The 14,022-nt window shown below is 47.3% G+C and overlaps 1 protein-coding gene across 6 annotated transcripts in view; it reads left to right on the top strand.

Moving 5' to 3' along the window:
- The window catches only part of SENP2 (SUMO specific peptidase 2), a 32,443-nt gene extending 21,161 nt beyond the window's left edge, over positions 1 to 11,282 (top strand). For all 6 annotated transcript variants that reach the window (XM_090051821.1, XM_090051818.1, XM_090051817.1 and 3 more), the window contains 6 exons: positions 963 to 1,094; positions 1,299 to 1,502; positions 1,629 to 1,708; positions 5,234 to 5,318; positions 9,794 to 9,889; positions 10,515 to 11,282. In XM_090051821.1, coding sequence (XP_089907947.1) covers positions 963 to 1,094; positions 1,299 to 1,502; positions 1,629 to 1,708; positions 5,234 to 5,318; positions 9,794 to 9,889; positions 10,515 to 10,577 — 660 coding nt within the window. In that variant the 3' untranslated portion in view covers positions 10,578 to 11,282. The remainder of the gene's footprint in view (positions 1 to 962; positions 1,095 to 1,298; positions 1,503 to 1,628; positions 1,709 to 5,233; positions 5,319 to 9,793; positions 9,890 to 10,514) is intronic.
- The last annotated feature ends 2,740 nt before the right edge of the window (positions 11,283 to 14,022 follow it).

Below are 14,022 nucleotides of genomic sequence, written 5' to 3'. Positions count from 1 at the left end.
GCATTTCGTGACCTGGTCATAAAATGAAACCAGATTTCTTCCAGACCACACTACTGTGACCACCATATCTGTCTGTCTCTTTCTGTCATCCTTACCTTATTTGTCTCCTGTGCTTGAAAATGCCTGAAAGAAGTTGGAAGTTTTTGAAATCGCTAAGTTAGATTTTTTTTTCTTTCAAATTCACTTTCCCACTAGCTGGCACCGAGTACTTTTTGTGGTTGGCTCTGGATCTTGGATCATAGCAGCTATAGTACTGTCAGGGTGAATGGTTCTCTGTATCAGTGTGCTCTGGTGCATTTGCTGATGTGTATGGTGCTGCATAACTTTTTTCTTCCTGTTCATTCAGGGTACTTGTGTATGAGTGGAAATAGGATAGTCCAAAATGTAGGTAGTGCTGGGTTTAAACTTTATGGAACTGTTTCTGTGAAACCTCTTGCACTCTTATAATCCTCAGTCTTTGAGAACCAACTTCCAAACTAAAAAGTCCATGTGACCGTATCTGGGCTCCTACCTTAGAGAGAGTATTGGCTGATCCAAGGGACTGAAGCAATTTTAAAATAGTCCAAATGTGGCATCTACCCATGCACTTAAATGTGCAGTAGCCTGTTTTACTGCGCATTGAAGTGTTGCATTAAAAATCATGCAAATATGCTAATGCACAGTACAGTAGGCTAAAAAAGTGTGGTTTTGCTAATGTGCATTAGGAAAACTGCTTTAATACACATGTAGGCCTGCCCAGTAACTGTGAAATACGGAATATTGTTTAGTGGCTAAGGACCGGATGAATACATGTTGGCAGAAAATTGCCACTGCTAGTGACCATCCGCCCTGAAAAACAGCACTAGCCAGTATCCCGTCTGCAGCATTGCCTCATGATCAGGTGTTTCCTGGTTTACTGTGCTATGCTAACTGGTCTGCTCAATTTGGTGTCACTAGTCACTTTGTGGAATTGCTTGTTTCAGGACATGGAGAGAGAGATCATGAATGCACTTGGCCGTGGCCAGCAGAATGAGATCCTGAGCAGTGCCTTTAAATTAAAGGTCACTCGTGGGGACATTCAAACACTAAGAAACCATCAGTGGCTCAACGACGAGGTAAAACTGATGTAATGGGAACTGGTTTTGTTTGTATAGAAATTAATCAGTATGCCACAAACTCCATTCTAACTTGTTTACAGAGCTGTTTTCTGATTCTTGCCTTAATCCAGCAGGAAGGTGTGAATTTGAGTAGATGGGAAATCCAACATGACACTTTTTTTTTTTTCTTCCCCTCCCTTCTAAAATTTCCCTCGTATACAGGTGATCAATTTCTACATGAATCTTCTGGTGGAGAGAAATAACAAGCAGGGGTTGCCAATGCTTCATGCTTTCAGCACTTTTTTCTATCCCAAATTAACTTCTGGAGGTTACCAAGCAGTAAGAAGATGGACGAAAGGTGTGGACATCTTCAGTAAGGACCTTATCTTGGTGCCAATTCACCTCCAGGTGCACTGGGGATTAGTGGTGAGTCAAACTGGCCCTTCCTTTGAACTGGAAGAGAAAAGCTAAAACCAGCTTTAGTTTTTGGTCTGATATGGCTCACTGTTGGGTTTTCCCCTCCTTCCCCCAATTCCTGTCTTTCCATAACAGGTGATAAATGTCAGAAGAAAGAACATTAAATATTTTGACTCAATGGGTCAAAATGGCTACAAGATATGTGAAACTTTGCGGTGAGTAAATGCTTCCTTGAATGCATGTTTATACACTTCCCTCCTAGGAGAAGGATTTTTCTGGAATTGTTAGCTACAATGGGATTTTTTTTTGTTAGCACAAGACTTGTGCTTGCATAACAGAAAATTCCATTCCCAGTGTGTTCATTGCCAGCATATGATAAAATTGATGTTACGGGTGAGGTCCCATGAGAAGGTTTAAATCATTTAAAAGAACTTTAATTCTGTAGAAGTATTTGAGTTAATGTACTTCACTTGCACCCTTTTGCACCAGCTATACAATTACCTTCGCCCACTCTTGTTCTTAGCACTCTTTAAAAGTAACCTGCCAAACTCATTAAACAAAAATTAACAGCATGGTACACAAACTCCCGATTATGTGATGCACTGACAAGTTACTATGCACTTTTTAGTTTGCTGAATGAACATTGTAGTTAGAAAATGAGGGTTGGAACAGACCTCAGGAGGTAATGTCTAGTCCAACCCCCTGCTCAAAGCAGGACCAGCCCCAACTAGATCATTCCAGCTAGGACTTTGTCAAGCTGGGCCTTAAAAACCTCCAAGGATGGAGATTCCACCACCTCTCTAGGTAACTTGTTCCAATTTTTTTATTATACTCCTAGAGAGGGAGTTTCCTAATATCCAACTTAAACTTCCCTTGCTACAACTTGAGACTGTTGTTCCTTTTTCTGTCATTGCCACCACTGAGAACAGTCCAGCTCCATCCTCTTTGGAATCCCCCTTACGGTAGCTTGAAGGCTGCTATCAAATGCCACCTCAGTCTTCTCTTCTCTTCTCTTCTCTCTTCTCTTCTCCTCTACAGACTAAATAAGCCCAGCTCCCTCAGCCTCTCCTCAGAAGTCATGTGCTCCAACTCTTGAACTGTTTTTGTTGCCCTCTCCTGGACTCTCTCCAACAAGTCCATATCCCGTCTATAGTCAGGGGCCTAAAACTGAACACAGAACTCTAGTGTGGCCTCCCCAGTGCAGAATAGAGTGGAATAATAACTTCCCTAGGTCTGCTGGCAATGCTCCTACTAATGGAGCCCAGTATGCCCTTAGCTGCCTTGGCAGCAAAGGCACACTGTTGATTTGTATTCAGCTTATTGTCCACTGTAACCCTGAGGTATCCTTTTCTTCTGAGTTGCTGCTTAGCTAGTTGGTCCCAGGCCTGTACCAGTGTATGGGATTGTTCCATCCTAAGTGCAAGACTTTGCACTTGTCCTTGTTGAACCTCATGAGATTTCTTTTGGCCCGATCCTCCAATTTGTCTAGGTCTCTCTGAATCCTAGCCATACCCCCCAGCAAATCTACTACTCCCCCAGCTGGGTGTCATCTGCAGACTTGCTGAAGGTGCACTTTATGCCATCTTCCAGATTCTAATGAAGGTATTGAACAAAACCAGCCCCAGGACCAACTGCTGGGGCACTCCACTTGATACTGGCTGCCAGCTGGACATTAAGCCATTGATTACTACCTATTTGAGCCTGACAATCTAGCCAGCTTTCTATCCACCTTACAGTCCATTTATCCAACCCATAACTCCTCAGCTTGTTTGCAAGAATGTTGTGGAAGACTTTATCAGAAGCCTTGCTAAAGTCAAGGTATATCATGCCCATTGCTTTTCTTGCATCTGCAGAGCCAATAATTTCCTCATAGAAGGCAATTGGGTTGATCAGGCATGACTTGGCCCTGGTGAATCCGTGCAGACTGTTATTTGGCCTCACAGACTTGTGGACGTCCAGTCTTTCTAAATAGTCCATAACCTAGTCTTTCACACTGAGGGCTGCTCACCTTCTCCCCAAACTGTGCTGCCCAGTGCTTCTTGATTTGTTCTGGGTCACCCTTAGCTGTATCACTACCCCATGCTGCTCATCCATGTGGGCAACACCACATGGATGAGCAGCATGTGGTAGTAGTAGTCTGGGAGCTGCCCGTGGCTGAGTCTCAGTAATTCTTCCGTGACATCTCGGATCCAGGCTCCAGGCAAGCAGCAGACCTCCCAGGACAACAGGTCAGGCTGGCAGACGGATCCTTCTGTCCCCCACAGAAGGGAATCTCCAACCACCTACACGCATCACTTCCTCTTCATGGCAGCTGCCTTGGCCCTCCCCACTTTGGGGATTCCTGACGTGGACTCTTTCACCAATGGAATGTGCACCCCTGCCTTTGTTGCTAGTGCTCCATATCTGTTCTCTAGGCAAACCACTGCACATGGGGATGATGACTTCTTGTTGCCAAAAGATACCAGCTCCCATCTTCCTGGGATTCTGTGCCCTCTTCCTTCTCTAGTACCGCCTCTGGCAATCCTTCCTCCACAGTCCAGACCAGGACCTGAGTGGAAGCCTCAGTGGTGTGTGCTCCTGCCTGGACAGACGCCTCAGATGGAAGCAGAGGAAGAGTTGGAAGTGGCAGTAGCTCTGGGATTGCGATTTCCTCCAGCCATCTCACTGTATCTTGTAATCTGCTGCTTCCAACTTCATGCCTCTTTCCAACAGAACTTCTCTAGCAAATTCCTTTATAGCTGGCCTGTTTGTTGCTCCTTGATCTGAAGGGTTCTGTTTTGCCTGCAACCTCTTTCCTATCAGCAAGCTTCCAGTGAAGGAATGAAAGAGTTTCAAAGCAAACTCCTCGCTCTAGCTAAGCAAGGGGCTTAAGTCTTGGTCTAACAGCTGAGTTTTAGCTGCTAAAATAAAACTATGTAGTAGTCAGTCCTAATTATGTATTTAAAAAAAAATCCTCCCTTTCAGGCTCTTTGAAAAAGAGGGGCTGTAAACTGATTGGCAAACTGCTTGCAAACTGTCTTGTTTGCTGCTGCTTCTTCCTGGTTGCTTGGATTGCCTCCTTATATACCCGCCCTGGGCCTGGACTAGCTAGGCCCCTTTGTTAGGGCCCTCTGTCACACCTAGGTGGCAGTCGATCAGCAGTCAGTCCAGTCAGCTGCTCAGAGCACATACTCAAGCGCACAAACCCACCAAACAGCCCTCAGCAAACCAAGTACACAGGCAACTCTGGCTCACCTACCTTCCCAGAGCAGGATTTGGTGCCTGTTTCCTCTTCCCCTTCATTCTCTTGTTCCCAGCAAACTGCTTCCAAAGCAAACTGTTCTGCCATTCATTCTTCTACTGAACCTGTAATAATTATTGTCTTTTGAACTGTGTTTTAAAACAAAAAAAGCCACCTGTAATTCCTTCTTCACTTCTAAACTAGAAAATGATTTCTGAGGAAAGGATCTACAAGGGCTTCAGAATGATGACTTCCTCTTGTATGCTTCACTTTCTTGATGGCTTTGATCAGAGAGAGTTCAATGCACAAGCCTTGTAGATAAGGTCATACTAACTTGGGATCTAAAATCACATGTAATATTATATAGTTTTAGGCACAGAAGGAGTTACCTTTGACACAGTACCACAGTCATCCTTGTATGTGTAACTGTTGGCATATAATTTTGAGAGAGAATCCAATAACTGTACAGACTGGCTTAAAACATGAAGATGCCTGACACTTTTACTCTTTTTTTACATAGTCAATATCTGCTGGAAGAAAGTAAGACCAAAAGGAATGTAGATATGTGTTCTTCGGAGTGGACTCTCTACAGCATGAAATCGCATGTACGTCAGCAGTGTTTGCGCACACATGTCTTGGTTTGAAGGGTCAGAGCCACATTTTATGGGCTGTGTGCAGAGAGAGTGCCACTTGCTGATACAGTCAGTTTCTGTACAGGATGTGGTTTTCAATGTCCCCCTCTATACACTGCATCTATACCATGATTCTAATGTATTAATTGCTGCATACGTGGGCTAGGTGTTACACGTGCACTCAGTTGAAGGTGCCATAAAATGGGAGACAAGTCAGAACTGTTGTACATAATGCAGAACATTTTGACATCAGGTTTTCATGGTGGCTTAAAACATAACGTGTGGCCGGGACCGACAGTTAGCTGGTGCCGAGACGGTATAGGGATCTGGAATGGATCCTTTGTGTGGCATTTTGGCCATCGTTGCTGAAACAAGGTTTTGACAGTCTTCTGACTATCGATGTGGAGTTGTGCAGCTGGGGCTGACAATGAGATTGCTGGGGACTTGAACAAGCCCTGCTATGGTCAAGGGCTGGGGTCCACAATCGGCTGATTTGTCAGCTTCAGACCACCTGCACTAGCAAGTTGGCGCCTGGAGTTATGGTTCAAGGCTCTTCTCTGCATTGTTAAGTAGTAAAGGTGTGATTAGAGCCTGATCCCAGAATTGCACTTCCTGCTGTGTATGTACAGGTGTGGTGGTTTGGATTGGGGCTTTTAAAAATCTCTCTTTCAAATGCCTAGTTCTCCAAGTAGTTTGTCAGTATAGATCCTCCCTCCCCATCTTACCCCAATCTGCTGATTTCAGAGATGGAAAAGACCCCAGGTATGTGCAGTTTGCAGATACTTTTAGCCTCACACTGAACATTGCCTACTTTTAAGCAAGAGTTCTCTGCCCAGTACCCACAGCTTCCCAGCAGCTTGTGTGCATTACAGAAGCAGCTCTGAATTCCAGTTCTAGGTCCACAGCTTGTCTGTCCTTATTTGGGCAGAATAACAGATCCCATTCATTAGTCCATCCCTTCTTTCCCCCACACATGTAGTTTTTTCTTTCTCTAATTAGTTGGAGAACAAGTAGAGATTTGGCAGATCTGGCTTTCTTGTACTGAGCCACTGCTGAGAACTTGTGGGGAGGAAATTCTGAAAGTTTAGGGTTGCATGAGCAAGTCCCCTGAAATGCAGTGCCAAAGCTGATCTTTTAGTAGCTTGACCTCTACAGAGGCTGATTCCAGCAAGTGATGGGGGAGGGGCAAGTGGAGGGATCGATTTTAAGTTCCATCTAGTGGAGTCTAAAGGTCCCGGGGACCAGGGCCCCATTGTACTGCTCAGTGTCCAGGGCAGGAATGGACTTTCCTTCAGATCATAGAATCATAGAAGTAGGGTTGGAAGGGACCTTGTAGATCTTCAAGTCTGACCCCCCCAGCCTGGGTGGGAGAAAAACTGGTCTCAAATGAGTCCAGCCAGGTAGGCATCAAGCCTCTTCTTAAAGACCTCCAGGGTAGGAGCCAGCACCACTTCCCTTGGAAGTTTGTTCCAGCTCCTAGCCACCCTAACTGTGAAGTAGTTCTTGTGGATGTCTAATCTAAACCTACACTCCAATAATTTGTGTCCATTATTCCTTGTCATGCCAGGGGGTGCTAGGTGAAACAGTGTCTCCCTCAAACCCTTCTGGTCCCCTCCTTGTGAGTTTATAGACAGTCACCAGGTCCCCCCTCAGCCTCCTCTTGTGAAGGCTGAACAGGTTTAGGTCCCGCAGTCTCTCATTGTAGGGTCTGCCCTGTTGTCCCCGGATCATGCGGGTGGCCCTCCTCTGGACCCCTCTCAGTGTTGTCCACATCCCTCCTGAAATGGGGCACACAGGACTGGACACAGTACTCTAGCTGTAGCCTGACCAGCGTCGCATAGAGGGGGAGGATCACCTCCTTGGCTCTACTTGAGATGCACCTGTGGATGCACGACAAGGTGCGGTTAGCCCTGTCAACCGTAACCTCGCATTGTCGGCCCACGTTCATCTTGGAGTCAATAATGAGGGAGTTTCCCATTCTATAAGTGTGCTGCTGGTCTCTACTGCCTAAGTGCAGCACCCTGCACTTGTCGGTGTTGAAGCGCATCCTGTTTGTTAGCCCACTCCTCTAACCTATCCAGATTTTGCTGCAATCTTCCCCCCCTACTAGTGTGCTCACCTCACCCCAAATTTTGGTATCATCAGTGAATTTAAACAGGGTACTTTTCACCCCATTGTCCAAATCACCGATGAAGAACTTGAACAGCGCAGGCCCAAGGACCGAGCCCTGGGGGACTCCGCTGCCCACTTCCCCCCAGGCTGAATATGACCCGTCCACCACCACTCTCTGAGTATGCCCCTTGAGCCAATCTGCAATCCATCTGACTGTGTAGGCATCAATGCTACAGTCGCCTAGTTTTTTAATGAGGATGGGGTGGGAGACGGTGTCAGAGGCCTTGCTGAAGTCTAGAAAGACTGCGTCCATGGCAACACCTGCATCCATTGCCTTTGACCTGATCATAAAAGGCAGTCAGGTTGGTCTGACATGACCTGCCCCTAATGAAAACGTGCTGGTTGCCCTTGAGCATCATCCCTGAAGCTTGAAGCCGCCCCATCACAGATGTGCTCTTTGAGGATCTTCTCAAAGAGTTTCCCTAGGGTTGAGGTAAGACTGACGGGCCTATAGTTGCCCGGGTCCTCTCTCTTCCCTTTTTTGAAGATGGGGACCATGTTAGCTATCTTCCAGTCATCTGGCACCTGGCCTGAGCACCATGAGCGCTCGTAAAGCCATGCCAAGGGTCCTGCAATAACCCCAGCTAGCTCCCTCAACACCCTGAGGTGGAGAGCATCTGGACCAGCTGACTTGAACACGTCCAAGCCCCTCCAGAAGCTCTCTAACCTGGTCCTCTCCAACCTGAGGTCTGGAGGCATTCCCCTTGAGTCCGTCTGGCATCACAGCGGGGCAGTCCACCTCCGTTTTCTTGGGCAGGGACCGGGAAGAATTGGTTAAAGAGTTCTGCTTTCTCCTCTGGCGCAACCACAAGATTGCCCAATATACTTTGCAGGGGCCCCACATTACCTTCTTCATCCTCCCTATAAATTTGAAAAAGGACTTTTTATTATCCTTGATCTTGGACGCTAGTCCTAGCTCTATGTCCGCCTTAGCTTTCCTGACCCCCCCCCCCCCCCCCCCCCCCCGGCCTGAGCAGAGGAGGTATACTCCTCTTTGGAGATAGCACCCCCACTTCCACTGGGTGTACGCTGCCTTTTTGGTAAGCAGGCATTCCCGGACGCTCTTGGTGAGCCAGGGGGGCTTTCAGGCACTCTTGCCCCCCTTGCTTCTTGTTGGGATGGTCACCCCTTGGGCCCTGAGTATTGTTTCCTTAAGGAATAACCACTCGTCCTGGACAGTGAGGAGTTCCCCTGCCCTCAAGGACCCCAGCGCCTTCCCCACTAGTCTCGTCAACTTGTTGAAGTTGGCCCTCCTAAAGTCTAGGGCTACCATCTTGCTGCAGGCCCTTGACACCCTGCGCTGGATGGTGAATTCCAGCAAGCGATGATTGCTATCGCACAGGTGATCAAGAACCTGGAGGCCCCTTACCAGGTCATCGCCTGTGGCCAGAACCAGATCCAACAGGGCTTTTCCTCTGGTGGGACTGTGCACCTCCTGAATTAAGTGGAGGTCCTGTATCTCAGCCAGGAACCTCCTGGAATGGTCCATCCTGGCTGACTGTTCCTCCCAGCAGATGTCCAGGTAACTAAAATCACCCATGACAACTACATCCCTTGCCTTAAGTGCCTCTGCAAGCTGGCCCGAAAATTCCCGGTCCAGCTGCTCCCCTTGGCTGGGGGGTCTATGGTAGACCCCCACCGTTAAATCGCTGTCCCCACGGCCCCCTTGAACCTTGACCCAGAGCACTTCAGCCTGGCCTTCCTCTGACCCCATTCTGCTGGCAGAGGATGTGTAGTGCCCCCTGACATAGAGTGCCACACCCCTGCCTTTACTTTCTTCTCTATCCTGCCTGTAAAGCCTATCACCCCTAATGCTAACTGCCCAGTCATGGGACGAATCCCATCACGTTTCTGTTAGCCCTTTGACATCTGGGTTTGAACTAGCTATTCTGAGGGCGAGTTCCTCCTGTTTATTCCCCATACTGCGAGCATTGGTATATAGGCATTTAAGGCCTTGCAAGACTGTGTGTGCCACCCCCTGTTTAGGGAGACTGTCTGGACCCCCGTTCCTTACCTTAGCACTCTTTGCCTTTGTCACTCGGCGAGGCTAGTTTATTATGCACAAGCCACAGAAACATGATGTATCAGCTTGGTGTAGTAACATAGGTGTTTTGGGAGTGAGTTTTTATATTTAGTGTGCTGGGATATGCCCACGAACATGCTGGGAATGTAGTTAGGATGTGCAGTGCTGCGCCTGTGCCAGGCAGAAAGCAGGTTTGAAGTGGGATGGAAGAACTTGTGTGTAACCTTCTTTTTTTCCTATCCCTTAATCTCAGGAGATTCCACAACAGTTGAATGGCAGCGACTGTGGGATGTTTACATGTAAATATGCGGACTATATCTCCAGGGACAAGCCAATCACTTTTACGCAGGTGAGCAAAGCTCATAAATGGCTCTTCCTTCTGCTTGTTGGATTACAGCGTGTTTGGTGGGTGCTGGGATTGTGGGCTTTGTTGTCATATGCCTGAGCCTTCACTCCTGCTGAGCCCCCAGGACTGCATGCGGATCCACTTCCTTCTGGGGATTTTTCTTGCCATGGGCCTCATAGGTAAGCCTCTGCAGTGGTGTGAACTGTAGTTTTCTGGCCTCTTATACCCGTTTGCTGAAGACAACCTGCGCAGCTCCTCGGAGACAGGGCGTTGGAGCTGAGGGACTCGGAGCAAATGCAACTTTTTTTTTTTTTTATAAGGGTGTGTTTGAGGCTTTAGTTAGGATCTTTCCTGGGTGAATGGTGGTTAGTTTTCAAGTGGCTTCGGCTTGTTAGTTGTCAGTCATTGACCCAGGTGCTGCCATTTTTAAAGTTGGCATTTGCCTGTGTGTGTTTCTTTTTTCTGCATTTTAGTAGTGGAGAAGACCCTGTGGTGGCAAATGTTGGCTGTTTGTAAAAATTCTCTCTCCTCTGCAGACTTGCCTCCAGTGCTTAAACACATTTGTTTGATTCTGTCTGGTACGACTGCATGTTTAATAGAAATCATGATTTTATTTGAACTCTTTTAGCACCACATGCCTCACTTCCGCAGACAGATGGTGTGGGAAATCCTTCACCAACAGTTGCTGTGATCCTGGAGCTGAGATGTACACCTCCCACAGTAACACTGTGATTGCCTTATAGCGACCAGCTTCAGGTTCAACTCTGTTTCAGCAGCTTCTTGCAAAGGGCACCTGGACGAATTGCTTCCCCTCTCCATGGGCTGTGAATCAGTGGCTTGTTTGTTTTTTCTCTGTCCACTTGGGAGAACATGCCTGTTTGGAATGCATGAATGCACCTAATGGGAAAGCCAAAAGATTGCTAGCTGCTGAGCTGTGACCCTTGCTGTTAGAGCTGAAGAGGCAGCTGAGAGAAGCTACTGCACAAACTGTTGCCATCGGTCCATTTTGATGAAGACTGGCAACTTGTAGTGTATTCCTGTAGCACAATTGAAGGAAGAACTGGCTGGTGCAGGGATGCCCCTTGTATGGTTTGAGAACTGTCTTAGTTACACAGGTAACTATCAAGCTCCACAAAATACCTTCACATTCTGTGTGAACTCCGTGTTTAGCTGCTCTTTTGAGGAGCAGTTTTCTCTGTTTGGAATATAGAAGATCCACTTGATTCCTGAAACTGGATTTGTAATGGTCCCAGGCAGAAGGCATTTAATCTCTTTTGATTTGTAACAAATCCATGAGGAAGCCTGGATGGCTGGGGTTTAATATATTGTTTCAAGAATCTGTTGTATGTGACATGATTATTTATTTCTTTTCATTATTAAAATATGTTTAACTTTATGTGAGGATTCTTTCCTGAACACAGATCTTTAGGAAGAGAATTGGGGTATATCTGAAGGTCCCATTAAAAAAAAATATATATTTTTTTTTTGCACAGCAGAGCAGTTTCCAACTTACTTAAATCTGCCTGTTTGTTTTTCTATACTTGTAAGATCCAAATAGAAGGAAATCCTCCAGTAAGATGTGCGACAAAATGATTTGTTTGTTAGTAGGTAGCCTTTTTATGATTGAAATGTATGTATTGTTAAGATTTGAACCCTGACCACAGAAAATACTCTATGGAGATACTGGAGTGAACTGAAATAAGAGTGTTGGCTGACTTTGTTCAGCAGGGTGAACATGGCCATCACAGAGCTCTGTGCTACTGCAGATACCCAGGTGAGTGTTGTTGTGCCTTGCAGTGCTCTGCAGGCATACCCTGTGGAAACTGAACAACCTGGATCAGTGTCTAAATGGGCGGTTCCCAACCTCAGGTCACAACCCAAATGAGGGTTGCAGGAGCAATGCCAGCGGTGCGGTGCACAAAGGATGAACTGCGCTGCATGCTGGCAGCTCCCCCACCCCCAGGCTCTGCTGCCATGCTCTGCTCCCAAGCAGTGAGTCATGGCAAAAAGAAGTTGGGAACCGGAGGTCCAAATAATGACTAGAAATTACTGTGTTACTTGCATCCCACCCCTTCCCCATCCCCCTGAAACTTAGCCATCCAAACTTGTCTGTCATATGCAAGGGAACAGGTTTCTGTGCCAGAATGGAAGTGTGGGGATGCTGGAATGGCAGTGAGGGGCTGTGCTGGGCTCCATGCAGATGGGGAAAGTCCACTCCTCAGCATCTCTTCTGGCTGCAGCTGCAGCTCCACCTGTGGAGGTTTAACCCCCCTCACAACCACTGCTGTGCTTTTGGTGGAGTAGTAGTTACGTCTGAACTTGTCTGTGGTGCACAGGGTTGGAGCGAAGTAGTTGCTGACACTTTTTTCTGCTCCAAGATGCGTCTAAGAGCAGAAAACTGCACAGCTCGCATCCATTATTATCGTTGCTGAAACGCATCAGCCAGCTGTAATGCATAGTGCTTCTTGATATGTTTATGCAACTGTTGTTGCGATGCACAACTGGGATGCCATACTGAGATGTTCTTGAGCTATGCTGGAACACTGGGCATGCAAGCAAGTGCGTGCCTTAGGGTTTTGGGCTACTGTGTAAGCAGATGTGCCGCTCTGCTACTTAGGACTGCACTAAGCTCCTAACCTGGTGTGGCTGTGTGCAATAACCCTGGCCCTTGGATCTCAGACTGAGTCAATGTTCATGTGGTGCCAGGATGGCCTTTAAATGGGTGCTGCCTACATGATCTTGCCATGCAAGAATTTGAGGTCACAAAGTAAAGATAGTAGACAGTAAGTTAAAAACAAGGAAGTGGGGTTTTTGTTCCCCAAAGTGTGCCATTAAACTGTGGAACTCGTTGTCACCTGGTGTGCTGCAAGCTGACAGTTTAGACGGATCCAAAAAGGGGTTGGACACATTCTTGGAGGAGGGGAGCACAGCTTTTGAATTGGAACTTCCTCAACCTTAAATGCTGGACGCTGTGAGTAGGAGAGGAACAGTGGAAAAAGTTCTGGTCAGACCCAGTTTATTCTCCCTGCCAGTATCTGCTATCTGCAACTGTGTCATACAGAAGACTGGGCAAGAGAGACCTATGGTCTGATCAAGTAAATGGCAATTCTTGTGTTCTTTCCTAGCTCTACTACAGGTGTGCTGTCCATACAATGAGCTCTTCCAGCCCCCTGGTCTACTTTTGCTGGTGTTTGAACCCTGGCCAGAAGTGGCAAAGGAGCAAACTCATTCCTCTGAGAGAGGGGCTCAATGATGGAAAAGGAACCTAGGCAAGTTTTAAAGCTGGGCCTGTCTGTGTCTTTTTTGAATAGGAAAAAATCAAACTAGGCAGCTGGAGCTAACTGATCTTGATTATCCTGTTGTCTGGTATCAGTCAAGCCTTTTGCATTTGCCTAGATATGGACTGTAGAAATTTAAAAGGATACGTTAAAAGGATGTCAGTATTTCCAAAAGCAAATGTTCTGCCTAGGCTTTTGCACCTCGGATGACAGGATCGCATCCCCACCTTTTCCCCAGCGCCCTGCCTCCTTCAGGCTGCAGGACTTGACAGCAGCTCTGAGCTGTGAGACTCGGGAGTTGCTGGGGACAGCTGATAGCTTTGTCTTTGAAGCACGTTTTGAATATGGTGCACTAAATGGGCCCAAGGCAGCCCCTGAACCATGAGGAGAAACTGGAATGGTGGGCTTGGGAGGCTAGCCCTGTCCATCCTGTGGAGGGAAATAACATGAGATCTAGACAGGTTACAGGGGTGGGCAGATGAGAATAGGATGGGATTCAATACTGACAAGTGCAAGGTGATGCACCTGGGGAGGAACAACTGGTACCATACCTACAGGCTGGGGAACTCCCTTCTCGGCAGTGTAGAGGCAGAAAAGGATCATTGCCAAGATGAACATGAGCCGGCAGTGCGGGCATGCGGTCAGGAAGGCCAACCGTACCTTGTCATGCATCCACAGATTCATCTCAGGCAGGTCCAAGGAGGTGATCCGGTGATCCTCCCCCTCTATGCAGCACTGGTCAGGCTGCAGCTGGAGTACTGCGCCCAGTTCTGGGTGCTGCATTTCAAGAGGGATGTGGACAACATGGAGAGGGTCCAGAGGAGGGCCACCCGCATGATCGGGGGCAGCAGGGCAGGC

The sequence above is a fragment of the Crocodylus siamensis genome, chromosome 6 (genome assembly GCF_052110815.1).
Source record: "Crocodylus siamensis isolate JL-2025a chromosome 6, ASM5211081v1, whole genome shotgun sequence".
Taxonomy (NCBI): Eukaryota; Metazoa; Chordata; order Crocodylia; family Crocodylidae; genus Crocodylus; species Crocodylus siamensis.
The sequence above is the reverse complement of the archived record's forward strand: the minus strand, read 5'-3'. Positions and strand labels throughout refer to the sequence as shown.